Here is a 26,357-nt window from a genome sequence, read left to right as displayed (position 1 = left end):
CAGCTGGCCTCCCCAGCAGGGTGGGACGGGAGACCCAGCTCAGGTTGTCTCACCTGCATACCCTGAGAGGGATTCTAGGGGGAGCCTTGGAGGGACCCTCACTTCACCTGCCTTTATACACGTGCATCTTCAGACTTCGGCTTTGCAAATTAAAGCCATGCTGGCCAGAGACCAACCTGAAGCTCAGCTCCCTGTCCCGCCCAGATCACAAACCTGTGACACCCCTGGGGACCCCTACCATGAACCCCTCACCAGCCTAACCCTGAAGGGACAGGGATGGGCGCTGGACTCCGGCCTCCCATTGCCCTGTGCTTCTCCTGCAGGGCAGGCCTCACCCTACCCGGGGCACCAGACTGCACAGGCCCCTGCTGCCCAGAGACGGCTCCTTGGGTGGTCAGGTGCATGGGGGGGTCTATGTCCTATGCAGCTCGGGATGGGGCCGGGAGGAGGCTGCAGCTTGTCCCAGGAACACGGCTGTATCCCCACAGGTGAGGGGTGTTAAGCGTCCCTGTCAGCAAGTGCTCGTCTTTCCTGAAACTGGGTCCACACCAAGCCTGTTCTGCTGAATGAGGCTGGCCGGGCTGTGGGCTTGTCACGAGCTCCACTGCTGAAGACGGTGCCCTCTAGTGGCAGCTGGCATCTCTGCTGACCTCATTCATGCCCCTCACACATAGTGCCCATCCCATTCCCCATCACTGGGGCCCCAGTGCGTGCCTGAAGAAAAGCCACACCACATGGATGAAAGCAAACCCACTCGAGGCAGAGCCCCAAATTCCAAGTCTCATTTTGCCCAAATCTGAGTTTTATTTTTGCTGGAATCAGGTCATCTGGCCTGGCTGTCCCACCAACCCAGCATCTCATTACAAAACAGCCCCCCTGGAACCAGGTAGCCAAGGAAGCGGCCCACCTGAAAGGCATTTAGATTGAGAAAAAAACTGCAGCTTCCTGACAAAGGTCAGGGGTCAGGGTGAAGGGAGGGCTGCTGGGATCACAGGGACAGCAGCGTCTTCCAGCAGCTCGGCCACACCAGCCATTGAGGTCCTAGCTGCAGCCAAGGGGCTGTTCTGCACATGTCGCTCACCCTCTGTGCTCTGTTCCCCACAGAGCGAATGCACACGGCAACGTTGGTCTGCTCAGCCACTGCTTCTGAGGTGGAACGGCAGACATCTGAGGGTAAGTAACAAGGACTGAGGATGCCGCTGACCCACGGCTGGGGAAGGGGACCCCCAGCTCAGACCGGCTTGGCTGTGGTTTGCTTTGGGAGAGTGAACATCACAGGGAACGGCTCATGTCAGCCCCAGGAGGGTGGGCTGGCCCCTGGCCCCCGGCCTCCTCCTGGCCCTGCAGGCGATAGAGAGCCTCAACCTGCTGCCGCTTCTCCTTGGCCCGGGTGATGACTGTCCGGAAGAGCCTGCAGTAGAGGTGCACGGCCGGCGGGGAGTCGTCGTTGCCGGGTACAGGGTAGGTGATGAGGCAGGGGTTGCAGTTGGTGTCCACGATGCCCACTGTGGGGATGTTCATCTTGGCTGCGTCTCTCACGGCCACGTGCGGCTCAAAGATGTTGCTGAGCGTGTGCAGGAAGATGATGAGGTCCGGCAGGCGGACCGTGGGGCCAAAGAGGAGGGGCGCATTGGTCAGCAGGCCGCCCTTGAAGTAGCGAGTGTGGGCGTACTCGCCACAGTCACGGGCCGTGTTCTCAATCAGGTACGAGAACTGCCGGTTGCGGCTTATAAACAAGATGATGCCCTTGCGGTAGGCCACGTGGGCAGTGAAGTTCAAGGCCAGCTGGAGGTGCGTGGCTGTCTGTTCCAGGTCGATGATGTCGTGGTCCAGGCGGCTCCCAAAGATGTATGGCTCCATAAACCTGCCAGAGACCCCACCAAGGCAAGGGGGATGAGAGTTCACAGGGCCATCTCCACTGGTCCCTTGCAGGGACACAGACGCCCACCAGGGACTCCCAGGCTCCTCTGTGGGGGCACTATGGGCTGGGAAGCACAATTCGCAACGCTCCCCGTGTGGATGGACAGCAGTGCAGACCCATCCAGGCCACCCCTCTGCACGCCTCATCTCGTGGCTTAACCCCTCCAACCCTCTACCTCTTCCCGAAGGAATCCTAATAGAACTGACCCCATGTGGATGTGTGGACATCCCACATGACGCCAAAAGGACATTCTGCCCCGTGCAGCTCACAGGGCAGCCCCCTCCGTCACTCTCCTCTTCCCGAGGCTTTGCAGACAAGGCCTCTCCGGGGTTGGACTTAGCGGGGTGCTCTGGGCCAAAAGCATTAAGGGATCAGGGCAGGAGTGGCCAAGCCTGGGCGGGGAACACTGCTCCAAGGCACTGGACCACTGTTGGCCTGGGCTGAGAAGAGCAGGGCATGGGAGACACCCCTGCCTCTCGGGGCATGACAGGCAAGTCATCCACATTTGCGGTTCCCAGATCCTCACCTCCAGTCTACTCCCACTGGGTTCTGTCCCTTCCTCTCAAGCAATCCTGCCCATCAAGGCACTGGCGACCTCCATCTTGCCAAGGTCACACCCTTGAATTCACTTCTCAGCAGCAGCAACAGAGAACCACATCTCCCCTACCCCCGGCTGTCCCTCTTTACCGACTCCAAACCCTGGAGCGCCCAGGGCTCCACCCTGGACCTCCTTTTCCACTGCTCTGCAAACACCTGCCAGCCCCCGATGCTGATGGCTCCCTGGGCCCAGGCCCATCCCTCCTGGTAACCGTGTGACCTCTCCACTAGGGCAGCAAAGGGTTCACACCCGGTAGGAACCAAGCTTGTGATGTCCCCCAGGTCTCCCCTGGTTTTCACCATCTCGGTAACCAGTACCAGGCTCCACCCAAAGGGCAGGTGTTTGGTCCCTTTGGCCCCAGCCACTTCCCACCCCAGCTCAAGGCCCACTGGCTCTGCCCCACTGCCTCACGTCCACCTGCTGCTCCAGCTCTTCTGCTACTGCGATTTAAGCCCCACCACCTTCACCCTGGACACCCACAACAACTTCCTCCCTGGCCTCCCACCTGCCCCTCCCATCCCCTCTCCCCGCAGCAGTCAAAATGACCACGTGAGAATACAGAACCAGTCATTCCTCCTCCCCACAGCCCAGAAGACCCAGCCCAATCCAGGGTCGGGGGGCCAACCTTACAGGTTCTGCCCTCAGCCTTTCCATTTCTGAACCCGTGGAGCCCTGCATCCCCCAGCAGGCCTGCCCTATCAAGGGCTGTGAGTGCCACACCAAGGCACACAAGATCCCCGCCAAGCTGAGGAATAAACTGCTGCTTCTCTGTGGGGCTCTGTATTCCCATGTGGAGGAGGATGGGGCTGTAATCACCTAAAACTGACATAGACCAGTTCAAAAGTGGCCCTAGAACCAGGGCAGGTCCCAGGTCCCAAGCTCTCCTGGGAACGGCCACGGGCTCAGATGGGGGTGTTACCCACCTGTGCCGACAGCCAGCTTTGTGTCCCAGATGCACTCGGGCATCGAAGAGGCTTCTCACGGAAAACAGTTCCTTGACATTGAAGAAGTCAGAGTGCTTGAGGGGCTCATTCAGAATCTTGTCGTTGAAATCTACGGCAGGGAGGAGGAGCGACGCTGCGTCTCCTACCGGTGGCAGCAGAGACAGGCAGAGCGCAGTTCCCGCCCACCCCTGCTCCTAAGTGCCTTCTGTGACACCGCGGTGGGGAGCCGGGAGCCCAGCAGCCCCAGGAAAGACCTGGAAGCACAGGGACCTTTTCAGGAAACAGAGGGCTGGAGCCAGGTTCTGATCCCGACCTTGCTCCTGGGTGAGCCTGGTCGAACCTGGTCAACTCCGTCCCTTGGTCTTACTTGGAAGACAGAGAAAACGAGAGGGGCCCAGCGGGTTGCTCAGGTCTTTCTGGCACCTCCCCGCCTTGTGGTCTCAGGTGGCCAGCCAGAAAGTCCCCATCAGGAATCCAGCAAGGTGGGCAGACTCCAAGCCCGGTGCCCCCAGGTCACTTGGGCCCGCCTGGGCAAGCTCGGGGCTCCGGGCCTCGGTGGTCCAGTGACACCCCCGCAGGGAGCGAAGCCTGTGCTAACCACTGGCCCGCCCGCTCCCTCTCACCCTATCCATGGTGAGGCGGTGGCCTCAGCCCGCTGTACTACGTCCGCCAGGACCGAGCGGCGGCGAGCACGGGAGTGGGAGGAGCCCGGCGGAGCGCGCAGTTTCGACCGCGTGCAGCGCCCAGGCCCCTCTAGGGTTCGCATCCCCCACGGCTGCCGGCCTCTCCTCATTCCCACCCAACTCGGCTGGGCGCCCAGTGGTACCGGTACCGTCCTCGGACTCGCGGATCACGGGGGCCGTCGCACTTCCAAGCGTCCTGCGGCTCGGCCGAGCAGGCCGGGGAGTCGTCTTCCCGAGGAAGCCCAGCCAGCGCGACGGGGCCCGGGCACCTGGGGGGAGGCAGACAGAGGTCCTGGCGCCGCGTCCCGGATACACCACGCCCGCCCCCCACCGCATCCCCAACGGGTCCCCTCCACGTCCCCAACGGGTCCCCTCCACGTCCCCAACGGGTCCCCTCCGCGTCCCCGCGCCCTCCCCGAGTCCCCTCCGCGCTCGCCCCGGGTCCCCTCCGCGTCCCCGCCGCTCCCTCGGGTCCTCGCGCCCCCTCTGCATCTTCCTCGCATTCTCCTCCCCAGGGTCCCGCAAGCGCGCGCTCACCCGCGCCGAGCATTCGGGGCAGCGCGGCCAGGGATGTCGCCATGGCTGGGACGCGGGGCAGAGCGAGGCCTCCCTCCGGGCCGGGCCGAGCGGCCTCCCCTTCCGCCGCCATCCGCGCGGGGTCGCAGTGCCGCCTACAGGCCCGGAGGAGCCACAGTGCCGTCCCCAGGCGGCTGGGACCTCCCTGCGGGGGCGGGGCAGACGAGGGGTTAGGGCCCGGGGTCCTGGGCTTGAGAGTCTCGGGCTGGGAAGTGGGGCCACGGTCCTCGCCCCGCCCTGCGAATGGGCCCCGCCAGCCTGGGGGAGCCCGCTGGGCGATGGGGACCCTCGCCTCCCGCCACGTGAGCTGTGAACCACGTCCCGCGCAACCTCTCGCTCTCCAAAACTGTTTTTAATATTTAAACGATATTTGGCTTAGGAGAATTTCAAAAAGTTAGCAAGATCTCGGGTCTCAATTTAGACTCGGGGTGCTGGGGGTGGCATAGCATCCCTGGAGTACATTGGAAAGCTAAGCGTCCAGTCGTTGCCTGTCGAATGGACCTGCAGTGCTTAAACCCCGTCACCCGGCTGGCGGGGTCCCAGGCCCTGGGGTTTCCACGCCCTGATGCTGGGGTGGCCCGGTCCCCCCGCGGGTGGCTGGTGGCCTGGGGCTGCCCCACACGACGGTCCCAGCAGGGAATCTCTCGCTTCCCGGCCGTTGGGGACTCGCCCGGCAGGTTCCGGACCCACCCGCAGAGGAAACCGGCCCACGCGCGGCGCCTTTAAGGCCCCTCCGCGCGCTCCCCAGTCACGTGACCTGACCGTCGCTTGGCAACAGGACGCCGCCGAGTCCTGCTTCTCCTCGAGGCGCCATGGCTGAGGAAAACCCCAGAGCGTGCGCTGAGCCTGTGGAGCCCAAGCCCAAGGCCACGGCCCCGCCGGAGAGGACCAGCGACTACTACCGCGTAAGCGCGGACCTGCCGGGCAGGTTCAACAACCCGGGGTGGTTCCGGGGCTACAGGTGAGGAAGCTGGGGTGCGCCTGGTCCTGGCGTCCACTGTTGATAGCCCCGTGTGTGAGAGACCCACCCCGCAAGACCCCCGAGGTCCTAGCTAAAAAAATCAAGAGGATCGAGTGGTCGTCCGGGGCCCGCGCTGTCGTCGCCCACCAGTGAGCGGCGAACGTGCTCCCTAGAGCCTCATACAAGGAAGTGGGGATAGGGGCAGCGGGGGGCAGGGCCGTGGGGGGAGAAAGCCCAGTTGTGGTCTCAGCTCCACCGTTTTGTGTCGGGTGAGTCTCCTCTCCTCTCTACCCTGAAACTCCGCTGCGGGGCGTGAGCACAGCGGCACCTCCACTGTCTTGCTGTAGACTCAGCCAGCTGTGAGCTGCCACAGGGCATCGCAGGCTAAGAAGTAGTAAGAAACTCAGTTCCTGTAGGTAGGTGCAAGCATCTGGCCGTGCTCAAACATTTGGTCCCTCTACAGTCCTCTAGGGCAGGGGCTGTTAGTATCCTCATGCTCCCATTGAGATGATTGGGATGCAGAAAGAACAACTTGGCCAAGATCTGGGAGTATAAAGTAAAGCTCTGTTGTGCGCCTGCAGCCTCTCAGTAGCCTGTCCTACTGACAGGCAGGGGCAGTGGTACCGGTAGAAGCATGGCCTCAGCGAGGGTGGGGGCTCAGAGGCAGAGGGACCCTCTGGGTGGCAGGGTCTGGAGGCCGAGCCTCTGCTCCTGACAAGCTAAGTTACCCAGAAACTGCAGCATGTGCCAAGGCCCTGCCAGGGCTGGGGATCAGCACTTGCTGGCTGCCTGTTCTTTAGGGCTTTGGCCTGCCTTGGAAGAGCAGGGACAGTGGCGAGCAGAGGGGGCCGGGGAGGCCGGGCCATTCAGAACGGTCATCAGCCAGGTACTCCCAGAGGCTGCCTTTGAGGCTGCATCAGCAGCCCGGGCACGTTGCTCTTTCCATGGGGGCATTTCCAGTGGAGTGCCGTCAACCAAATACAAGGCTGTGGCTTGTGCAGAATTAGATTAAATGAATGAAAATAGAGTGTTTCTCATCTACCAGGACCCAGAAGGCTGTCTCGGTGTACAGGACCAGTAACCAGGCTTACGGGAGCAGAGCCCCCACCGTGCACGAGATGCCCGTAAGTGGAATGCAAGACCGGGCATGGGGGGCAGGGGGTGGGCAGCCTCAAGAAGAGGCTAAAAACCTGGGATTCTCAACAGGTCAACAATGAGACGGGGAGGGGTGCACCCAGGGAGGAGGCCAAAGTTCCAACATCACAAATGGGGAGGAGGGAGGTTCCCAAAATCGTTTTGGGAGAGGGTAGGATGGAACTTAATGAGTGAATGAATTTGGGAGTGGAGTGTTTTAAAAGAGGAGGATATAGACTTGCTGACATTACCCTGCCCCCATACACCCAACCACACGCACAGCACTCACACACACACACACACACACAACCACACACACACACAACCACACACACAACCACACAACCACACGCACAGCACTCTCACACACACAACCACACGCACAGCACTCACACACACACAAAACCACACACAACCACACACAACCCCCCCCACACAACCACACGCACAGCACTCACACACACAACCACACACACACCCAACCACACGCACAGCACTCACACACACACAACCACACGCACAGCAGTCACACACAAACAACCACACGCACAGCAGTCACACACACACACGCAACCACACGCACAGCACTCACACACGCAACCACACGCACAGCACTCACACACACACACACACGCAACCATCTCCTGCAACTTACAGTGCTCAGTTCTGAGGCAAATAAATGAAGGGCTACTTCGTTTTTGGAGTTACACTTTATGAGATGTTAACGTGCGACCTTAAGAGGCAGTACTGGCTGACGGCACAGCTTGTGGGTGGGCAAGTTGCATCGGTGGGCACAGTCTGTGGGCCATTGGGGAGGATGGAACTTAATGAGTGAATGAATTTGGCCACACGCACAGCAGTCACACACAAACAACCACACGCACAGCAGTCACACACACACACCCAACCACACGCACAGCACTCACACCCGCAGCAACCACACGCGCAGCACTCACACACACACACACACGCAACCATCTCCTGCAACTTACAGTGCTCAATTCTGAGGCAAATAAATGAAGGGCTACTTCGTTTTTGGAGTTACACTTTATGAGATGTTAACGTGCGACCTTAAGAGGCAGTACTGGCTGACGGCACAGCTTGTGGGTGGGCAAGTTGCATCGGTGGGCACAGTCTGTGGGCCATTGGGGAAGCCAAACCCTTTTTGAGCTTGACCTCAGGCTCCAGGACGGCCCTCCTAGAACCTCCCCACACCAAACCCCATGAAGGTCCAGGTGAATGGACAGAGGGACTAGTGCGGTGTCTCCTGCACGCCTGGGACACTGGGCCAGCCATTTTGGGGTGAGAATGTTGTGGGCGTATTTTTGTTGTCAAAGCATTCAGCATTGAAAAGGTCTGGTGAGTGCTTATTTAGTTGTGTTGCGTGAGTGACCGAGCTCTTGTGAGAAGATTACTTATCTAAAAATGCTGGAGCATTTGAGAATCACTCTCCCATAATCAAACGACCCTGAGTTTTCCCTGGGGATCAGGTATTTCTATGAAAAAGACCAGACACAGCTGGGTGCGGTGGCTCACGCCTGTAATCCCAGCACTTTGGGAGGCTGAGGTGAGAGGATCACTTGAGGCTAGGAGTTCAAGACCAGCCTGGGCAACGTAGTGAGACCCCCATCCCTACAAAAATAAAATAAAATAATTAGCTGGGCGTGGTGGCATATGCACCTGTAGCCCAGCTATTCAGGAGGCTGAGGTGGGAGGATTGCTTGAGCCCAGGAGGTTGAGGCTGCAGTGAGCCTTGATCATGCTGTTGCATTATACCCTGGGTGACAGAGCCAGACCCTGTCACCAAAACAAACAAACAAACAAAACAAAACAAACAAAAAAAACCCCGCAGCACACTCACTAACATGGGTCCAGATGTTTTAGGTTTTATAAAAGGCCATGAAAAAATGTTCCTATTATAAATGGTGGGAGCCTTCAGGTCACTGATGTGAACAGGCAGTGGGATAGGAGGCATGAGGTACTCTTGACAAGTTTCCAAGGAGGTTTTCCTCCTTCTTATCCACCTGCTCCATCTGGAGTCTCTTTTCCAGTTTTCGTGACCAAGGGTGGATGCCGGAGAAGCTGTTTACCTCCCATGTGGGAACAGAAGATAAATGCTTTGCATTAAAAAGTGCACTGAAAAGCTGGGTGCAGTGGCTCACGCCTGTAATCCCAGCACTTTGGGAGGCCGAGACGGGCGGATCACCTGAGGTCAGGAGTTTGAGACTAGCCTGGCCAACATGGCGAAACCCCGTCTCTACTAAAAATACAAAAATTAGCCGGGCATAGTGGTGGGTGCCTGTAATCCCAGCTACTTGGGAGGCTGAGGCAGGAGAATCGCTTGAACCCAGAGGTGGAGGCTGCAGTGAGCTGAGATGGCATCATTGCAAGCGGGCTTGGGCGACTAGAACAAAAACTCCATCTCAAAAAAAAAAAAAAAAAATGCACTGAAGGGAACTCCTCTCCATGATACTGCACGGGTGGATCCCTGTGATGATACATTTGTCCTACCTGTAGAATGTGGACTTTAGTTACTAATAAAGTGTCAACACTGGCTCCACTGTAACAAGTGTGCCACATGAGTGTAACATGCTAAGGACAGGGGAAACTGTGTTTGCTGAGGGAGGTAATTTGGGAACTCTCTGTACTTTCTGTTCAATTTTTATATAGATCTAAAACTTCCCGAAAACAAAGAAAAGTTTTCTCTTTGCACTTGTTTCTTGCCAAGGAGATGAAACGTCAGGTGCTGTGCGTGACACAGGGTCCTCTAAGGACAGGTCACCCGTAGAGGGTAAAATATTTGGCAGAGGTCCAGACCACTCGCTTCAGGAATGTCACAGTCACCTAATAATGCTGTCATGCTAGAATAACTCCTGCCACTGGGTGCCTACCCCCACGAGTGGCCTCAGCACACCCCTTCTCAACCTCGATAGGGCAGCCCCTCCCCAGACCACAGGGCTGATGGGGTATGGGCATTGGTGTCGTCAAAGCTTTACAGATGATTCGAATTCCCAGTTAAGGTTGACATTATCATCTTTTTTTTTTTTTTTTTGAGATGGAGTTTCGCTCTTGTTTTCCAGGCAGGACTGCAATGTCGCAATCTCGGCTCACTGCAAGCTCCGCCTCCCGGGCTCAAGCAATTCTCCTGCCTCAGCCTCCCGAGTAGCTGGGATTACAGGCGCCCAACACCACACCCAGCTAATATTTTTGTATTTTTAGTAGAGACGGCATTTCACTATGTTGGCCAGGCTGGTCTCGAACTCCTGACCTCAGGTGATCCACCCGCCTCAGCCTCCCAGAGTGCTGGGATTACAGGCGTGAGCCACCGCGCCCAGCCCCAGTTAAGGTTGAAACCCATTGACATGGATATCATTTCTATTCCATAGAAGAGAAAACCGAAGTTCAGAGAGGGCTGGCAGCTTTCCCAGAGTAGCACAGTGAGGAAAAGCAGACCTGGGGGTGACTCCAGGCCTGACCCCCAAGGCGATGCTCACAGCTACATCCTGAGGTAGAGATGGCACACAGGCGGCCCCACAGCTCATCCTTCTATCCCTAGAACAGTGCAAGGGGCAGTGTCTGGGGTGAGCCAGGCCATCCTACCCCCTCTGGCTTCTCTGCATTTTCTTATGAATTCTTATTTTTCTGTCAAAAATATTCAACGGATTGCTCAAGAGTATTATACGTCATTAATCCATGTTCCTTTATCTCTTATAGAAAGTATTTTATCCAAGTTCGAATAAATTTTCCCAACAACTTGCAGCGGGTGGAATGTTCCAGAACAATACTCTCAATGTTTACCTGGAGAAAAGCATCGTGACTGGCCCTGATAACTGCATCACTTCCTGTGACCGGCTCAACTTCCACCCCAGTTACAACATCAAACGGCCATCCATCTGTGATTGAGGGGCTGGAAAGCCCCTCTAGGAGTCCTCTGACCCCAGGGCCTCCTGGAAAATCATGGTCCCTCATCACCCACAGTCACCCGATTGTGACGGCACAGACTGCGCTGCCTTCCCTGAAAATATTATTCGTCTGTGGAGTAGGAAAATATGCAAACGGGGCTGCGAAGTCCTGCTATTTCACATCTAATAAGTACACGGGAAAGATGCTAATGGTTGACTTTGCATTAAAAATGTTGTCACATCCTGAGCTTCTGTCTCATCTGACATTTGTCATGGTGGAGTGGGGCTGTGGGCTGAGCATCAGGAGTGCTGGTGGCTAACTCTGCTCGTGTCTTTATTTGGGAGCCATGTTACACATAAGACCAGTTAGGGAGCAGATCCCCCATCCTAAAGCACCCAGCACCCTGGCTGAGATCCTCACAAACACTGCGGGGTTCCCAGGAGGGCATGAGATGCCCCACTGGGGTGTGGGCGAGGGCCAGGTGCTGGACAGGAGGAGGAGGAGCAGACGCCTCGTCAGCCAAGTCGAGGCTGAACAGGCAGGAGGGGCCGTTACTGTGTGAGATTCCTCGAGGAGCATATGGGGTTGCAGGTGAACCTCCCCCACCATGTTTGTGTGCTTCATGCTCCAGCAAGGGGCAGGGGCAGGGGCAGGGGCAGAGACAAGGTTGGTGAATGCCCTTCATTGTGGAAGGGGGTGATGCAGACATGGGCATTCTCTATGTTTATTTTAAAATTTCAATAAAAAGTAAAAAAAAAAAAAAAAAAAAAGCCGGGCGCGGTGGCTCACGCTTGTAATCCCAGCACTTTGGGAGGCCGAGGCGGGCGGATCACGAGGTCAGGAGATCGAGACCATGGTGAAACCCTGTCTCTACTAAAAATACAAAAAATTAGCCGGGCGTGGTGGCGGGCGCCTGTAGTCCCAGCTACTCGGAGAGGCTGAGGCAGGAGAATGGCGTGAACCCGGGAGGCGGAGCTTGCAGTGAGCTGAGATCGCGCCACTGCACTCCAGCCTGGGTGCCTGGGTGACAGAGCGAGACTCCGTCTCAAAAAAAAAAAAAAAGCAGGCAGGGGATTACTTGTATTTTGCTAAGGGGGGTAATAACTACATTAAGTGGATTTTTATCTCTAGGTAGTCATAAATCCATGTTTACTATGAGCTACAGGGTCTTCAATAAAAAAAACACTTTGTCTACGACATGGATTTTTTTTCCCTCTATGAGAGCAAGATGTGTTCATTATAGGAAATTTAGAAAGTACTGAAACTAGAAAAAAAGAAACTCCTCTTACACACCATCAATAATATCTTGTTTACAGATTGTTACCTGCAGGGATTCTACTCACAAATTAGGGAAGAAGTTAAACATCATGATGGGTTATTTCTTCATATAAACGTTTTATTATTAATACACAAAAGTAAACATTTTGGCAACAGTCTTAATGTCCAATTTGGGATGGAAATGCTTTCTAGAGAAAATCAATATATTTAATTAAAAAATATACAAAATTGGCCCTGAAGCCAGGATCTATGTAATATCTTTCTTCTGAGCTAAAAAACCAGCAAAGACTCCAGGCATCAAACTGAAAATGTTTTTGCAGTTATTCCTTAAAAATACCAGAAATACCAGTAACCCCTCTGTGTTTAGCTTCTATTGAAATAAAAAAAAAAAAATGCATTATAAATCAGGTTTCCCAACACGCTGAAAAGAATGCATTCCTGGCCAGGCGTGGTGGATGGCTCACGTCCGTAATCCCAGCACTTTGGGAGGCTGAGGCGGGCAGATCACTTGAGGTCAGGTGTTCCAGACCATCCTGACCAACATGGTGAAACCCTGTCTCTACTAAAAATACAAAAATTAGCCAGGGGTGTTATGGGGTGTGCCTGTAATTCCAGCTACTCGGGAGGCAGAGGCAGGAGAATTGCTTGAACCTGGGAGGTGGAGACTGCAGTGAGCTGAGATCACACCACTGCACTCCAGTTTAGGCGACAGAGGAAGATTCTGTCTCAAAAAAAAAAAAAAAAAAAAAAAAAGAATGCATTCCTTCCTCCACAGATGATTTTGAAAAGCACCAGGGTAAGATAAAGCCATCAGGCCAAATGACTGGGTTTCTTTCCCCGCCAACCTAGAACTGTTGAACACCTGCCCTGCTGTAGCAAGATTGCTTAATCCAGGCAAAGTCACACCTGCAGGCAAAGTCACACCTGATGAAACCACTTCACTCAGAGAACACCCCAATTCTAGCTGAGGCACTATCGGGGCCCAGGCTGGGAGTATCAACCAACAGCAACAGGTGCCTCCCTCCCGCGGGCTTCACGGGCTCAATTCCGGCATCTTAGTTGGGCGCCAAGTGCTTTAGTTGGTCGTGTCTAATAAAATGTTATTTCTGTACAGCTGCTAATGAGCTGATGGAAAGTTAGACTCCATTCATTTATTCTAAATAGAGTAAGCATCTGGGAAAGATGAAAAACTCCAAACCTCTGAATTGTGAAGGTGCCTGTCTCCCACGCCCAGGCCCAGGCGTGTGCCCGCTGCTCCGTTTCTCGGCGTCTCGCAGTGTTCTAAGGGCTTTGGCATGGTCACCTTGCCCGATCTTCACATCTGGGGCCTCCCTCTCAGATGGGAAACAGAGGCTCAAGGAAGTGCTGCACACAGGCCTCGCTGGAGCTCGCCCTGGGGACATCCTGGAGGCACAAGACCATCGGCACTAGAGCCGCAGATTCAGTCCTAACCTACTACGCATTTGTGAGTCATACAGAACTCCAGGGATCACAAATCTGGAGACCTTCATCTTTGGAACAGATTTCCAAACTGAAATCTTCACATGCTGAGAAAAATCAAGTCCACTGATCTAACGGAATGCTAAACGGGTGTGTTTTCTGTTTGGGATTAAAGCGTACAGAATGGAGGGTTGCAAAATGAAAAGAAAACGGCACCCATCTGTACTGTGTTCTTTCAAAATCTTGGAATTACAGGGAAGGTGACGGAAACACAGGGTAACATCAGTTTGCAGAGATATTTGAAAAAAAAAAAAAAAGGACACAGCCATTTCTGAAACCCTCTCTTCACTCCACAGAGCAGTCTTTGCTTTGTTTAGCCTTTTTATTCCACTCAGAAATTAAAAGCTAAGGCTGGGCGCGATGGCTCATGCCTGTAATCCCAGCATTTTTGGAGGCTGAGGTGGGTGGATCACCTGAGGCCAGAAGTTTGAGACCAGTCTGGCCAACATGGCGAAACCCTATGTCTACTAAAAATACAAAAACTAGCCAGGAATGGTGGTGCACACCTGTAATCCCAGCTACTCAGGAGGGTGAAGAATGAGAATTGCTTGAACCTGGGAGGTGGAGGCTGCAGTGAGCCAAGACACCACTGCACTCCAGCTTGGGCGACAGAGTGAGATCCTATCTCCAAAAAAAAAAAATTCATGTCACTTTACTAATCACTGAATTTTGCTGCTGGGTTGGTTTAAAACCAGCCACTTCTTAAACGTACATTTTCATTTATATTTCTGTATTTTTCATCAGTAACCTTTATCTTTTCATTATAGCCAATGCTAGAATGGTTTCTACTACGTAGTAAAATATGTTGACATTGAAAAAAAAATCTCTTACCTTTAGTACACAAAATACCAGAAGCCTCCAAGATTTTGCAAATAATATGATCTCTCCCCTACCCTCCCCAACAGCCATGCCTGGGAATAAACCTGGTTGTGATTTGCAGATATGGACTGTGGACTTTGTGCTGTTCCCCCACGCCCTTTTAAACAGGTCCTTTCATTCATGTTGAGGGAGGGGGGATCCAGGGGGCAATGCCTTTTACATGTTTATATGAGCAGACAAGGTGCTAATAATTACATGTACTGCTTGATTTTCCAAAGCAAATATATCTCAAGCTGGGAAAACCTGCTGTCTGACCCTTCAGATTCTGAGCGACAGATGAATTAAAGGGGATTCTTCCCTAAGGGAAGCTTCTCCCCCTATATGGGGACGTGGGTGGAGAATATCAGACATGACCCGCCAGAGGCTTTTTCCTTTTCCCATCCCCGTTCCCCAACATCAGGCTGACTCATCCCAGAGGACGAGAAACCTTAAAACCTGGCCTCTCCCGATTCTTTGTATTGGATGAAATGGATCTTGGCCCTACTCCCTGGGAAGAGAGAGGGGCTCTTGGGACATGACTCACCTGTAGGTCTTAATAATTACAGACTTGCAAAGAGCTTGACTTACTGACACACCGTCCACTGGAGACTCCTACAGGGCGGGCACACATCTACTTATTCCCACAGCGGCTCCGGGCCTGTATTCACGGGATGCAGCCGCATCGTGACACCCGAATCTGCGGAGGTGCTGGGAGACAGACTGCCAACACAGGGGCGGGCATCCCTCCTGTGCAGCTCCTGGCTGCCCCAACTGCAGCCCCCTCCCATACAGGAAAACCCGCTGGCAGGTGTGGACGAACCTTGGATCTTGGCCTCTTCTCTAAAACAAACAGGGCAGTGCAGGGGTGAAGAAGCAACACTTTCAGGTCACAAGGCGCATGGGTAATTCCAGGGAATTCCAGTTTGTGAAAAGAAAGAAGGCACCAATGGACTCATCTCCAGCTGAGTCTTAAAGCACCAGTGACTCCTGAAAGCAGGACAAGAGGAGCTCCAAGGGCAACTGTGATCGGCAGAACAAAGGTGGGAGGAAGCCCCCCCGTGCTCCCGGGAAGACTCGCATGGATCGCCTGTTTTAACCCCATCAGGAGGGCCGTTTGGTCGGTGTTTAAGCAAGCCACTGTTTGTCACAGCAAAGCCTGACCCCAAGGGCCTCAGTAAGAGCTCTGAACTGGGGACATCTTGTGCGGTTTTGAGTCCACCTCACCGGGGTGACCCCCGCGACGACACGGCACCTCTTTACAAAAACTGAAAATGGACCAAAATGTTCCACAGAGAAATGCAGGTTCCTGGAACATTCTTAGTGAGTGATTAACCCATGGTGACTGTAAGCCAATTGGTAACTGCTCTGCACGTGGATAGGGGATGCCCTAACACATGTACGGGCAGAACACGCTAACTAGAGCTGGTGACCATGTGTTACAGATGCAACGTTCCTGAACCTCAGGAGGTCTTCTTTCTGGGGCAGCAGCAGCTCTGACCTGCACCGCTATGTGGAGTGTTGGCAGAGGACATGGGAATGTCAGGGAAGGTGTAAAGGGTCCGGGGTTTGGGGAAGAGATGAGACAAGCGACCCTGGGGTAGGCATGGGGGCAGGAGTGGGACAGGCTCAGTGCCGCATGCACTGTGGCTGTGGCTCCTCCCCTGGCAGGCCCAGGACAAGGGGGTTGGTTTCTAGCCAACACCCCCACAGGCACTATTTAGAAATATAAATAAGGCCGGGCGCGGTGGCTCACGCCTGTAACCCCAGCACTTTGGGAGGTCTGAGGCAGGCGGATCACCTGAGGTCAGGAGTTTGAGACCAGCCTGAACAACACGGTGAAACCCCTCTCTACTAAAAATCCAAAAATTAGCTGGGTGAGGTGACTCATGCCTGTAGTCCCAGCTACTCGGGAGGCTAAGGCACAAGAATCACTTGAACCTGGGAAGTGGAGGTTGCATGAGCCAAGATTGCGCCACTGCACTCTAGCCTGGGCGACAGAGCAAGACACTCTCTCAAAAAAAAAAAAAGAAAGAAAAAAAAAGCAAAACAAAAAGCAATATAAATAAAAGAGCATGGATTACATGGAACTGTTTCTCCCGGAAGCACTTAAGTGAAATAATATGCCACAACGAAGGTATCACACACAAAAGACGGGGCTGGACAGGAACGGCAACCACAGGGACCCTCATCACAGCTTCTGACCCAGCAGATGCTGTAACTGTGGATGGCAGGAGGCACATGCCTGCATCTGGATACAAGAGTGAATTCTTGCTAAAACCCAAGGGTGCACAGTGTGTAGACAAGTCACTAGCATGTTAGAATACCAACAAGGTTCAGCTCCAAAGAAACCCTGCATGGCAGCTAAGCCACGAGTCTGACCTGGGAAGCTCCAGTGACTCATGAAAGTTTGCTGGACAATTACAACGTAAATGTCACGGCCGATCAGTGCCCAGCACTGCTTCTGTCTCTGTAGTAGCCATGGACACTGTGGTGGCCTCAGAGCAGAAGGCACAGAATAACAGGGCAGCATCACAGGGCACCAACACCAAGGACCTGAGGCCGCCGCCTTTAACCACGCCACAGTGCAGGAGAGGGCCCTGTGCATTCTGCCCTGGGAGGCGCCCACAGAAAGCCACCCAAAGGGCTGACCTTGGTGTCCGGGCACACCTCTGACGGGGCTCCTGTTTCTGGAGGGCAGGTATGGTGAACGCTTATCCCCAGGACTGGGCTTGCACATCATCTCTGCCCTGGGTGTCTGGGGACCAAAGTTCTAAGCGGTGCTTATTGGTGTTTGCAAGAAAAGAAATTTGTTTTGTTTTGTTTTTTTGAGATGGAGTTTCACTCTTGTCACCCAGGCTGGAGTGCAATGGCACGATCTCAGCTCACTGCCACCTCCGCCTCCTGGGTTAAAGCGATTCTCCTGCCTCAGCCTCCTGAGTAGCTGGGATTACAGGCATCCGCCACCACGCCTAATTTTTGTAGTTTTAGTAGAGACGAGGTTTTGCCATGTTGGCCAGGCTGGTCCCGAACTCCTGACCTCAGGTGATCTACCCGCCTCAGCCTCCCAAAGTTCCGGGATTACAGGTGTGAGTCACCACACCCAGCCAAAAAGGAAATTTTAAATGCACATGTGTTATCTTTAAGAACCATGATTTAAAAAGAACAGTAACTCCATATAAAAAGAGGTTTATTTTGATGTTAGAATCATCTAGTGATTGAACAAGATTGGACATGAACCCACCCAGGCCCAGGGCTGGGCTGCAGAGCAGCTGCCGCTGACATCTGTGTGGATTTGACATGCAACAGGGAGCAGTCACGTGCTCGCTGGCCATTGTGCTTCGAAACATTCTTCCAGCGGATGGCTGTGATTGCAGTTTTCAGATGTGCTCTGGCCTCCAAGGACGTGGGGCCGAGGGGGTGTCCTCTGTGTAAAATGTGCTGTCCTGGGAGCTTCCCAAGGGACATCTTGGGGCATCTGAGTGATTCCCAGGGAGGGCAGCTCGGCCTTCCTCAGGCTACCGCTGCAGCCGCCGCCGGCCATTCTCACCAGCAATCAAGCACAAAGCATCAGAGTCTCTGCGAACCTGGCTGTGATGATAAGAACCAAACGTTCTCTACTCTAAGACTTGTATGCAGAATACAGAAAACTGCAGTTAGGAACACCCTACAAAATTGAACAACAGTATTTTCCAAAAATATTTTTTACATCACTTTAAATAATTTACAAAAAGCTACAAAAATCATATTTACCAGGACACGTCTGTTAAATAAAAGTTTCATGTTGGTGTACATATATACAGGGCTATGTATATAGACTGTTTCCCCTCCCTGCAACCACAGAACCAACACACACACGCACGGCTACACGCACAGCTACGCCGCTTTCCACGAATGCACGGAACCCAGGACGCGAACCCACAGCTCAAGGGCTTAGACCTTCACTACTGAGCTGCCGCCACTGTCCTCCGTGGAGGTGTCGCTGAAGTCACTGGCATCACTGCCCAAGGCGTCCTGGTCCTGGTCATCCCTGTTGATGACCCTTCGTCGATACCTCAGGTCTAAAATGCTTTCCTCCGAGCCCAAGCTCGTCCTGTCATGCAAACTCAGCCCTGTCTGTGCCTTCCTGCTTGGCCAGGGGCCGCCATCCTTCTTTGCCAGCAAGTGTGGGCTTCCAAAGACAGGGCTGGGTCCGGCCTGGGCCTCCCTGAAGGCCGAGAAGGAGGGGCCCTGCAGAGGCAGCCCCAGGTGGGGGCTGAAGAGGCCAGCCTGCCTGCCCCCCCAGGAGACACCCTTTCCAAAGTGGAAGAGCTGGGTGGACAGCAGCGGCGAGAAGCCCGCAAGGGGCAGGCTGGGCAGGCCCCGGGCGGGGCCCTCAGACCCCTTGTCCCTCTCGCTCCCGACGCCCCCCCTCCACACTGCATCTCTGCCTTCGGAGCGCAGCACCCACGGGCTGGGCAGCCGACTCTGGTGGGCGAAGTCGCTCCAGGGCGGTGCGCGGTCGGCCTGGGCTCCAGCGTCCCTCTCAGCTCCCGGGCTGGGGGTCAGGAAGCTCGGGCTCCCGCAGCCCATGTGAAAGGTTCCTCTGGCGCCTCCTGCCTCGGTGCCCGCTGTGGCACAGCTGGGCAGCTGACCAAAAGCACTTTTGGCAGCAGGCTCAGCCCCTCGTGGGCTCTGGTCTTTGTGAACATAAACATTTCTCCTGCTCACTGCGAGCCCCTTGGCGGAGGCACCGCCACTCCTGGGTGGCACCGGATCCCCTCGGGCCGGAGCAGCAGGGAGCCCCTTCCCGCCCTGGCTGAACAGACTGGCTGTGCCCTGTGCTCCTGCGCTCTCTGTGCCTCGAAGCCCTTCGGCCAGATGTGGGACCACCCTGGCCCTCTGGCTCCGTGTGCACACGCCAGGTGGTGGGGCCGGCTCCTTCCTGCACAGCACCTCTGGCCTGGCTGGGCCCCCTGTCCCGAGAGCGGTGGGGCCCTCTGCCTGAACTTCTGCACTGCTCACTGACTCCTTGGCCTTTTCCGCCAAAAACTTCCTAATCTCCAGTTCGATGCTATCGTCGCTGTCCACTGAGCTGCTGTCATCAGACAGGGAGCCGGGGCTGGGCGCTGGGCCCTGGGACTCCCTGGGGAATGGATTCCCTTCGGAGGCAGAGGTGGAGGCAGAGGCAGAGGTGGAGGCGGAGGCGGAGGCGGAGGCGGGTCTCCTCACCCGGAAGGCCAGGGCTGTGTCCTGGCTCCCGGCGCCCTCCTGCTTCATCCTCTCTGCCGTGCTGCCAAAGACACTGGGGGGTTTCTTCCCGGGACCCTCGCCACTGTCTCTCTTGGACTTGGAGAGGCAGCTCTTCAGCACCGGCGGGGCCCTGTCTTTCCAGTCTCTCCGGAGCCCGCCCAGCTGCTCCAAGAAGTGCGTCTGGGCTGTGCTGAACCTGACCTTCTTCCTGCACGCAGCCCTGGGCTCCCTGCACCTCTTCTTGAGCTTTCGCTTGGACCTTAACAAGTCCTTGATGGCTGTGTCCAGGTCCTCGTCACTGTCCAGGGAGCTGCTTTTGTCTTCGGAGCTCTCCCTCTCATCTAGGCGCCTCGCCTCGTCTGTCTTACCCTGGCCCTGTGACACGCGAGTGTCGCCAGGCCCCCTGGCGGCGCCCTCCCCTCCCAGGGCCTCGCTGGCTTTGCCCTGGATGGGCAGGTCTCGCCCCTCATGGCCGGGCTCAGCTCTCCCCTGGCTGTGGTCAGCATCCTGGCCACCGTCTTTCACCACCTCCCGCGTTTTCTTGGGCGTGGATGGCCTCACATGGCCACCGCCTCTACGCTTCCTTTTGCAGCCCAGCAGTGGGTCCGGTGTTTTAGAGAGAGGGGCCTTGTGGCCACCGGTCTGGCTGTTGAGGCCAGGCGGCAAAAGTGGACCCTGGGCAGCCTGTGGGCAGCTCTCACCTCTGGCCAGCAAACTCCCTGACTGCGCCTTGAGGGCCAAAAACGTCCGGATTTCCTGCTCGATGCTGTCATCGCTGTCCACGGAGCTACTGTCGCCGTCAGAGTGGGAAGGCACGTTCGGGGAGTAGAAGAGTGGGCTTGCAGACAGGGACCCGTCACTGCCCTCCACAGGGGCCGGCAGGATCGTCTTGGAGATGTCCAGGATTGCTTCTGCGCACATCAGCTCAGCAGATGTGTCTGCCCGGCACAAGGACCGTTCCACAAACTCACTCCTGGAAGCAGGGCTCGCTGGAGGTGGAGCTTTGGTGTCCTTCAGGAGCTTGGGGGAATGGTCAGCGTCCAGGCCCCCCGGACCAGGGTCCGTGGTCCTGGTGGCCACTGGCTTCTTCTTGCTGGGTGTTTTCCTGTGGGTCTCGGGCAAGGCACTTTTTGTGGCGCTGCTTGTGCTGTGTGCAGGAGGGTCAGGCGCTCTCTCCTCTCGGAGCTGGACCCTCTGGGGCGGGACCCCGTCGGTCTCCTTGCGTGTTTTCTGCAGCTGGTACAGCTGGATGGCCTCCTCAATGCCGTCGTCGCTGCTGGAGTCGGACGCCTCGGGCGCCTGTGCTGCGCTCATGACTCGCTTTCCCCTCCTTGTGGTGCTGGTGCTCCTTTTGATCCCACTTTTATTCTGTGCTGCTTCTGAAGGGTGGCAGGGGGTTGCTGGCTTCGTGCTGCCCTCGTTCTCCTGCGTGGTTGTGACCTTGGACCTGAGGCTTCTGGGCTGCACGTTCATCTTCGCTAACCGGGGAGGTTTGCGGAAGGCGAACTCCTTCTGGATGCCCATCAGGCCCTGCCGATGCACCACCTTCGGAGGCGGCTCTTGGTGGGATTTCGAGAGTGACTTGGCCGAATTTTCATTTGTGTCTGGTTTCTTCTCCACTGACCCATCACATTTTTGGGTCTCATGCTGTCTCTTCTCATTCAGAAACTGTTCTATTTCCGCCCTGATGCTCTGCTCAAAGGAGTCATCGCTGCTCACGCTGGCCGGGGAGGCGGAGCCCTGGTCCTCGCTGGATCCCACCTGGCTGCTGGGGCCACCACCTGATCCAGGTACAAGTTTTGGGGGACACAGGGCAGTCGGGGCACTGCCGTGAGCCGGTTCCAGCTTACATCTACTGCCTCCGCCTGCGGCCCTGGAAGGCTGGGCTGCGCCCGGCTGGGCCCCGCCGGCCCCGGGCTGTGCGGCTCCACTCTTTGCCTTCAGGTACTCCTGGATGGCCTCCTCAATGTCCCTGTCCACCGAATCATCGCTGTCTGAATCTAGCACCAATGGGCCAAAGTCTGCAGTTTCCTCCTCCCCCATGGGGTCAAAGTCAGAAACGAGACCACAGGCAGCCAATGCGGGTGGCTCCTTGTGCACGGTGGGCTTGGCAGCCGGCCTGGCGTCGTGGCATCCCTCTGCCCTGTGGCCCCTCTGCGCAGCGTGCTCATCGCTGGTGCCCCGAGCAGCCCCGTCGCGCTGCAGAGTGCTGATGAGCATCTGCACCCGGGCGCTCACCGACGCGCTCTCCACGCCCTCGTCAGCCTCCGAGAAGCACCTGGGGAACCTACAGCTCCCTGGCGGGCCAAAGGCCTCCCATTTGGACTGGAGAGCAACCACTGGAGAAGCGTTCATGAGAAACATTCTAGCAGACGGGGAGGGACGTGCAGAGGGGCGATGCTTTATTTCTCTACCGGCTTCACATCCTGGGTGGAAAGAAAGCACATGGGCATGATGCAGCTAAGAACAGCGACAGCTGCCAATACCAAGTGAGGCCCCAGAGGAACAGCATGTCAGGCTCATAGAGTGGAGAGAGTTGGGTGGAGCCCCACGTCCAGCTAGCTGGGTGTCCTTGTGTGACTCACTCATGCTCCTGGGGCCTCCGATTCCTCAGCTGGGAAAGGAACAATTTACCTGCTCCAGCCCAGGGCTGCTGGGAAGATTCAGTAAGAAAATGTTTCCAACCACCCTCCATGGTGCCACTCGGGGCACACACGGTCATCACCTCCCCGCGCTTCCCTTCTCACTCCAGGCTTCCACCTTCTCTGTAAGAGGGGAGAGGTTTTATTTACCTCCAAAGGTTGGCAAGCGGTACCCATGAGACAACGTCTGCAAATGCTTCTTTGCAGGTTAAAAAGGACGACTATAAACCCAGGATCAGCACGCCGTCATGCGTAGGTTCATTCTTGACCCAACCAACAAGCTCCTGGAACAGAAAGTTGTATGATGTAAGCCACTCAAAGCTTACTTCCCCAAACATCTTGAAGGGCTGCTTTTACTAAGCCCTCTCTGTGTTAAATGTCAAATGTAAATTTGCCAGGTGGTCTCATGGGACTGCATTGTTAGCTAACTAGCACAGAAGTCACCCTGAACACAGTGATGTCCCCCTTCTCATCCCGTGCTTCCAGATGTCAGACCAAAGGTGGCTGCCTCAGCACAAACGCTGGGCTGAGCTTGGGATACTTTGAAGACCTGCTCACGAAAGGCCTGGGGATTGCCACTGCAGGGAGGAAGCTCAGGTGGATGGCAGTCACTTAGAACAATACCAGGGATACTGCACAGCTATTCATTCTTAACATGTTGCTCTGATACCCACTTGCCTACCCCAAAATTGGAGTGCAAAGCGGTTCCTATGCAAGCGAGCCCCCAAGGCTTATGGACACTGAACTCCTCTTGGCTCAGAGGCTGTGGCTGCCCTCAGGACCGCAGCAGTGGGCAAAAACCGGCCCATATGTTTTGCCTCTGTTATGGATTCTTCTTTACCAGGAGCTTTCTCCGTTTAACCAGTCGCTTCCTTCCTGACAAGCACATAATCGGGTATTTACACGCCACCATCTTTTCACAAAAACATGAGGCTGTGGCCAGGTGTGGTGGCTCACGCCTGTAATCCAGCACTTTGGAAGGGCGAGGCGGGTGGATCACCTGAGGTCAGGAGCTCGAGATCAGCCTGACCAATATAGTGAAACTCCATCTCTACTAAAAAAATACAAAAATTAGCTGGGCATGGTGGCACATGCCTGTAATCCCAGCTACTTGGGAGGCTGAGGCAGGAGAATTGCTTGAACCTGGGAGGTGGAGTTTGCAGTGAGCTGAGATCGTGCCACTGCACTCCAGCCTGGGCGATGGAATGAGACTCCATCTCAAAAAAAAAAAAAAAAAAAGAAAGAAAAAGAAACAAAAGGTGAGGCTGCCAACACCTGCACACAGGTGAGCCCCAAAGAGGTAACCAGCAATTAACCAAGGGGTGAGACAGATTCAGAAGTAAGTCATTTGCTAGCACCAATTTGTGCCCTAAAACGGAAACTAAAATACAAGAATTACTTGAAATTACTTGAAATTCTCTGAGTCCAGGTTGACTGTGATGAAACGGCAGCCAGTGTTCCCACACGGCCCAGAGATCAGGTCCTCATCACTCCACTTACACACCGAGGCATCCTCTCTCTGCGTTTTCAATAGACTTTTGACTACCAGAATCAAAGAGTATCAGAGGCATCTAATTACAGGCTGAAGCTACAGTTCATAATTTTTTTTTTTTTTTGGAAAGAAATATCATTAACTTAAGGGCTCAAAATTAACTTTTGAAGGAACTTATTCTAAGACATTTAACCACAAGTACAAATATATTTAACTTAATGTATTAAGACAAATACATTTAACCACAAGTAATGTATAGCTATCCTGGACAGCGGATCTGATGCTGGCTGAAGTGATGGGGATGGGGCACGTATGTGACGTTATCTGTTAGTTCTCAAATTCTGGCCACCCACTGCAGCCCATGACATCCCCCATAAAGTCACCTTCTGGAGAGATTCTCCACTGCCACAGAGCACTGGGGGACCAACAATGCGGGAGAGGCTCTTTCACTGGCTGGCAGACCCACGCCTGCCTTACTGTAGGTGTTATTCAAATTGCCTCTGCAAAATGACAGAAACGACAAAACATTTCCATTAGCCTTGGGCTGAGGAGAGTCTAAATTAAGACTATTAACTCCTTAAACAGCAATACTACCTTAAGAATACTACCTTAAATACTACCTTAAGAAAACGGGCCCAAGCCAGTGTCTTTACACTAGATGACAAGGTGGGGGAGGGGAGTTTTCCTGGGGAAATACTCTGTTCTCCACTAGCCACGTTTACAGCTTCTGACCGACTGCAGAGAGGGCCTGGGCACCTAGTGAACAGTTTTCTAAGCTGTCAAATCACCTAGTTCAAGAATGGTATTAAAAAATCTGGCCAGGTGCAGTGGCTGACGCCTGTCATCCCAGCACTTTGGGAGGCTGAGGCAGGTGGATCACCTGAGGTCAGGAGTTTGAGACCAGCCTGGCCAATATGGTGAAACCCCTCCTCTGCTAAAAATACAAAAATTAGCCGGGTGTGGTGGCGTGTGCCTGTAGTCCCAACTACTGCGGAGGCTGACAGGAGAATTGCTTGAACCTAGGAGGCAGAGGTTGCAGTGAGCCGAGATCGTGCCACTGCACTCCAGCCTGGGAGACAGAACAAGACACCATCTCAAAAAAAGAAAAAAAAAATGGAGGGGGGTCGTCTCCCCAGGACAGCTTGTGGCTTTAAAACATTATGTGAGATGAATCATTCTTGAAAAGCGCCCTGGGTCGAGGAACTTGGCTCATACCTGTAATCCCAGCACTTTGGGAGGTGGAGGCAGGTGGATCACTTGAGGCCAGGAGATCCAGACCAGCCTGGCCAACATGGCGAAACCCCATCTTTACTAAAAATACGTAAATTAGCTGGGCGTGGGAGCCCACGTCTGTAGTTCCAGCTACTCCAGGAGCTGAGGCATGAGAATCGCTTGAACCAGGGAGGCAGAGATTACGGTGAGCCGAGATCAGCCATTGCACTCCAGCCTGGGCGACAGAGCGAGACTCTGGCTCCAAAAAACAAAACAAAACAAGAAAAGCCCCCTAATCAGTCCTTAGAGATAGGTGTGGGCCCAAGCCAGAGGTGCAGGCTTTGTCAAACTGCTGCCTCAGGATACGGTCTTGAGGGTGGCTGTGGGGACACCCAGCACCTGCACCCCAAAGCCACACGGTGTCAGACTTTAGGAAGCGGTGGAGAACACTCGGGTACCTTCTCGGTCCAGACATCAACCTTCTGGAGAGAACCAAAGCACCCACACTGGGCCCTCACCATCCTAACAGTCTGCCCACCTGTGAGAAACGCCCCCAAATACTCTACATTTCTCGGTTGGCTGAAAAGCAGCTCAGCGAGCGGTCTTACCTCCTAGGTGGGGTTTTCCCCCAGGGTAGGGAGGCCAGGGTCTGCAGGCCAGGGAGAGGAGCCCCGGTGCAGGAGCGGGCGGGGCAGCAGGAGGGCCCGCTCCAGCCACCCAGAAGTGGGCGTGGGCTCGAATTCAGCTCCCAGCCTTCCAGAAGCTGCAATTTTACAACCTCACTACAAACGTCCCCCAGCAAAGCTGCACCGCCATTTCCTGTGCTTGGGAACTGGAAGCAAGGTGAGCCCCTCCCGGCTGCCCCCCGCCCGACCTCCCCCGACTCCCAAGCTCGGGCTACTCACGACCTGCGGGCTGGGCAGGGTCCCCCACGGGAGCTCCCCTCCCCGAGGGCGCGCTCGCCCTAGCCGCTCGGATCGGCTACCTGGTCCTCGGCCCGGCGGGAGCGAACGCCTCCCAGGGAAGAGGCCGGGCCTCCAAGCAGGTCTGCACCCCCGGAGTTATGTTTCTGGGATCCGAGGACTCGCGAGCTTGGGGCCCGGGAGAGCGGCCACCCTCCCGGAAGCTCCGCCTGGCGCAGGGCGTGAACCGCAGTCTCCAGGCCGGCCGGGCCGCGGCCATTCTCGGAGGGCAGCGGCCGCCCCGGGCCGGACCCAAGCTCCCCACCGCGAGCCCTCACCTGCGCCTCACCTGGGGCTCCAGGAGCGCGGGGCGCGCGGACCGAGAGTCGCACGGAGGCCAGAGCCAGGATCCCCGCCCGGGGAACGGAGCAGCCCCGGCGCCGATCCCCGTCCGCCTGCCCCAGGGAGCGCCCGCCGCCCGCCCGCCGCGGCCTGCACGGCGCGCCGGCCCCGGCCTGGCTGGC

General features: G+C 55.4%; 3 protein-coding genes across 8 annotated transcripts; 1 reads left to right on the top strand and 2 right to left on the bottom strand.

The window, feature by feature from the left end:
- Window positions 1–794: 794 nt before the first annotated feature.
- MRPS2 (mitochondrial ribosomal protein S2) lies at window positions 795–4,878 on the bottom strand. Of its 2 annotated transcripts, none has more exons than XM_032165603.2 (4): window positions 4,684–4,878; window positions 4,290–4,415; window positions 3,443–3,572; window positions 795–1,864 (listed from the first exon to the last, which is right to left on the bottom strand). In XM_032165603.2, the coding sequence occupies exons 1-4, from the start codon at window positions 4,793–4,795 to the stop codon at window positions 1,273–1,275; spliced, it is 960 nt and encodes a 319-aa protein (XP_032021494.1). In that variant the 5' UTR covers window positions 4,796–4,878; the 3' UTR covers window positions 795–1,272. The 2 variants fall into 2 exon arrangements, with proteins under 2 accessions (XP_032021494.1, XP_032021495.1); XM_032165604.2 differs by having other exon boundaries at window positions 4,296–4,415.
- Window positions 4,291–10,966, top strand: PIERCE1 (piercer of microtubule wall 1). 3 transcript variants are annotated; one of them, XM_058445861.1, is made up of 4 exons: window positions 4,291–4,435; window positions 5,400–5,683; window positions 6,729–6,807; window positions 10,532–10,966. In XM_058445861.1, the coding sequence occupies exons 2-4, from the start codon at window positions 5,535–5,537 to the stop codon at window positions 10,718–10,720; spliced, it is 417 nt and encodes a 138-aa protein (XP_058301844.1). In that variant the 5' UTR covers window positions 4,291–4,435; window positions 5,400–5,534; the 3' UTR covers window positions 10,721–10,966. The 3 variants fall into 3 exon arrangements, with proteins under 3 accessions (XP_058301844.1, XP_058301845.1, XP_032021500.1); XM_058445862.1 differs by lacking the exon at window positions 4,291–4,435 and having other exon boundaries at window positions 4,929–5,683; window positions 10,578–10,634; XM_032165609.2 differs by lacking the exon at window positions 4,291–4,435 and having other exon boundaries at window positions 5,017–5,683.
- Window positions 10,967–17,526: 6,560 nt separating this feature from the next.
- PPP1R26 (protein phosphatase 1 regulatory subunit 26) lies at window positions 17,527–26,307 on the bottom strand. Of its 3 annotated transcripts, none has more exons than XM_032165598.2 (5): window positions 25,540–26,307; window positions 24,103–24,219; window positions 23,637–23,769; window positions 22,378–22,511; window positions 17,527–22,011 (listed from the first exon to the last, which is right to left on the bottom strand). In XM_032165598.2, the coding sequence occupies exon 5, from the start codon at window positions 21,947–21,949 to the stop codon at window positions 18,287–18,289; it is 3,663 nt and encodes a 1,220-aa protein (XP_032021489.1). In that variant the 5' UTR covers window positions 21,950–22,011; window positions 22,378–22,511; window positions 23,637–23,769; window positions 24,103–24,219; window positions 25,540–26,307; the 3' UTR covers window positions 17,527–18,286. The 3 variants fall into 3 exon arrangements, with proteins under 3 accessions (XP_032021489.1, XP_058301567.1, XP_032021488.1); XM_058445584.1 differs by having other exon boundaries at window positions 23,637–23,746; XM_032165597.2 differs by lacking the exon at window positions 23,637–23,769.
- Window positions 26,308–26,357: the final 50 nt, after the last annotated feature.

The sequence above is a fragment of the Hylobates moloch genome, unplaced genomic scaffold, assembly GCF_009828535.3.
Source record: "Hylobates moloch isolate HMO894 unplaced genomic scaffold, HMol_V3 SCAFFOLD_10, whole genome shotgun sequence".
Classification (NCBI taxonomy): Eukaryota; Metazoa; Chordata; class Mammalia; order Primates; family Hylobatidae; genus Hylobates; species Hylobates moloch.
This window is presented reverse-complemented; position numbering and strand designations above follow the sequence as displayed.

What these genes read in the sequence shown, in the direction of transcription:
- PPP1R26 (XM_032165598.2), bottom strand. Translation starts at nt 21,949, where the DNA reads ATGTTTCTCATGAACGCTTCTCCAGTGGTTGCTCTCCAGTCCAAATGG.
- MRPS2 (XM_032165603.2), bottom strand. Translation starts at nt 4,795, where the DNA reads ATGGCGGCGGAAGGGGAGGCCGCTCGGCCCGGCCCGGAGGGAGGCCTC. An exon ending in GCCCCGAATGCTCGGCGCGG is followed by an intron (nt 4,416 to 4,683) that starts GTGAGCGCGCGC and finishes GCCTCCCCCCAG; the next exon opens with GTGCCCGGGCCCCGTCGCGC. An exon ending in AAAGCTGGCTGTCGGCACAG is followed by an intron (nt 1,865 to 3,442) that starts GTGGGTAACACC and finishes GGTCTCTGGCAG; the next exon opens with GTTTATGGAGCCATACATCT.
- PIERCE1 (XM_058445861.1), top strand. Translation starts at nt 5,535, where the DNA reads ATGGCTGAGGAAAACCCCAGAGCGTGCGCTGAGCCTGTGGAGCCCAAG. An exon ending in GGGTGGTTCCGGGGCTACAG is followed by an intron (nt 5,684 to 6,728) that starts GTGAGGAAGCTG and finishes CTCATCTACCAG; the next exon opens with GACCCAGAAGGCTGTCTCGG. An exon ending in CCACCGTGCACGAGATGCCC is followed by an intron (nt 6,808 to 10,531) that starts GTAAGTGGAATG and finishes TATCTCTTATAG; the next exon opens with AAAGTATTTTATCCAAGTTC.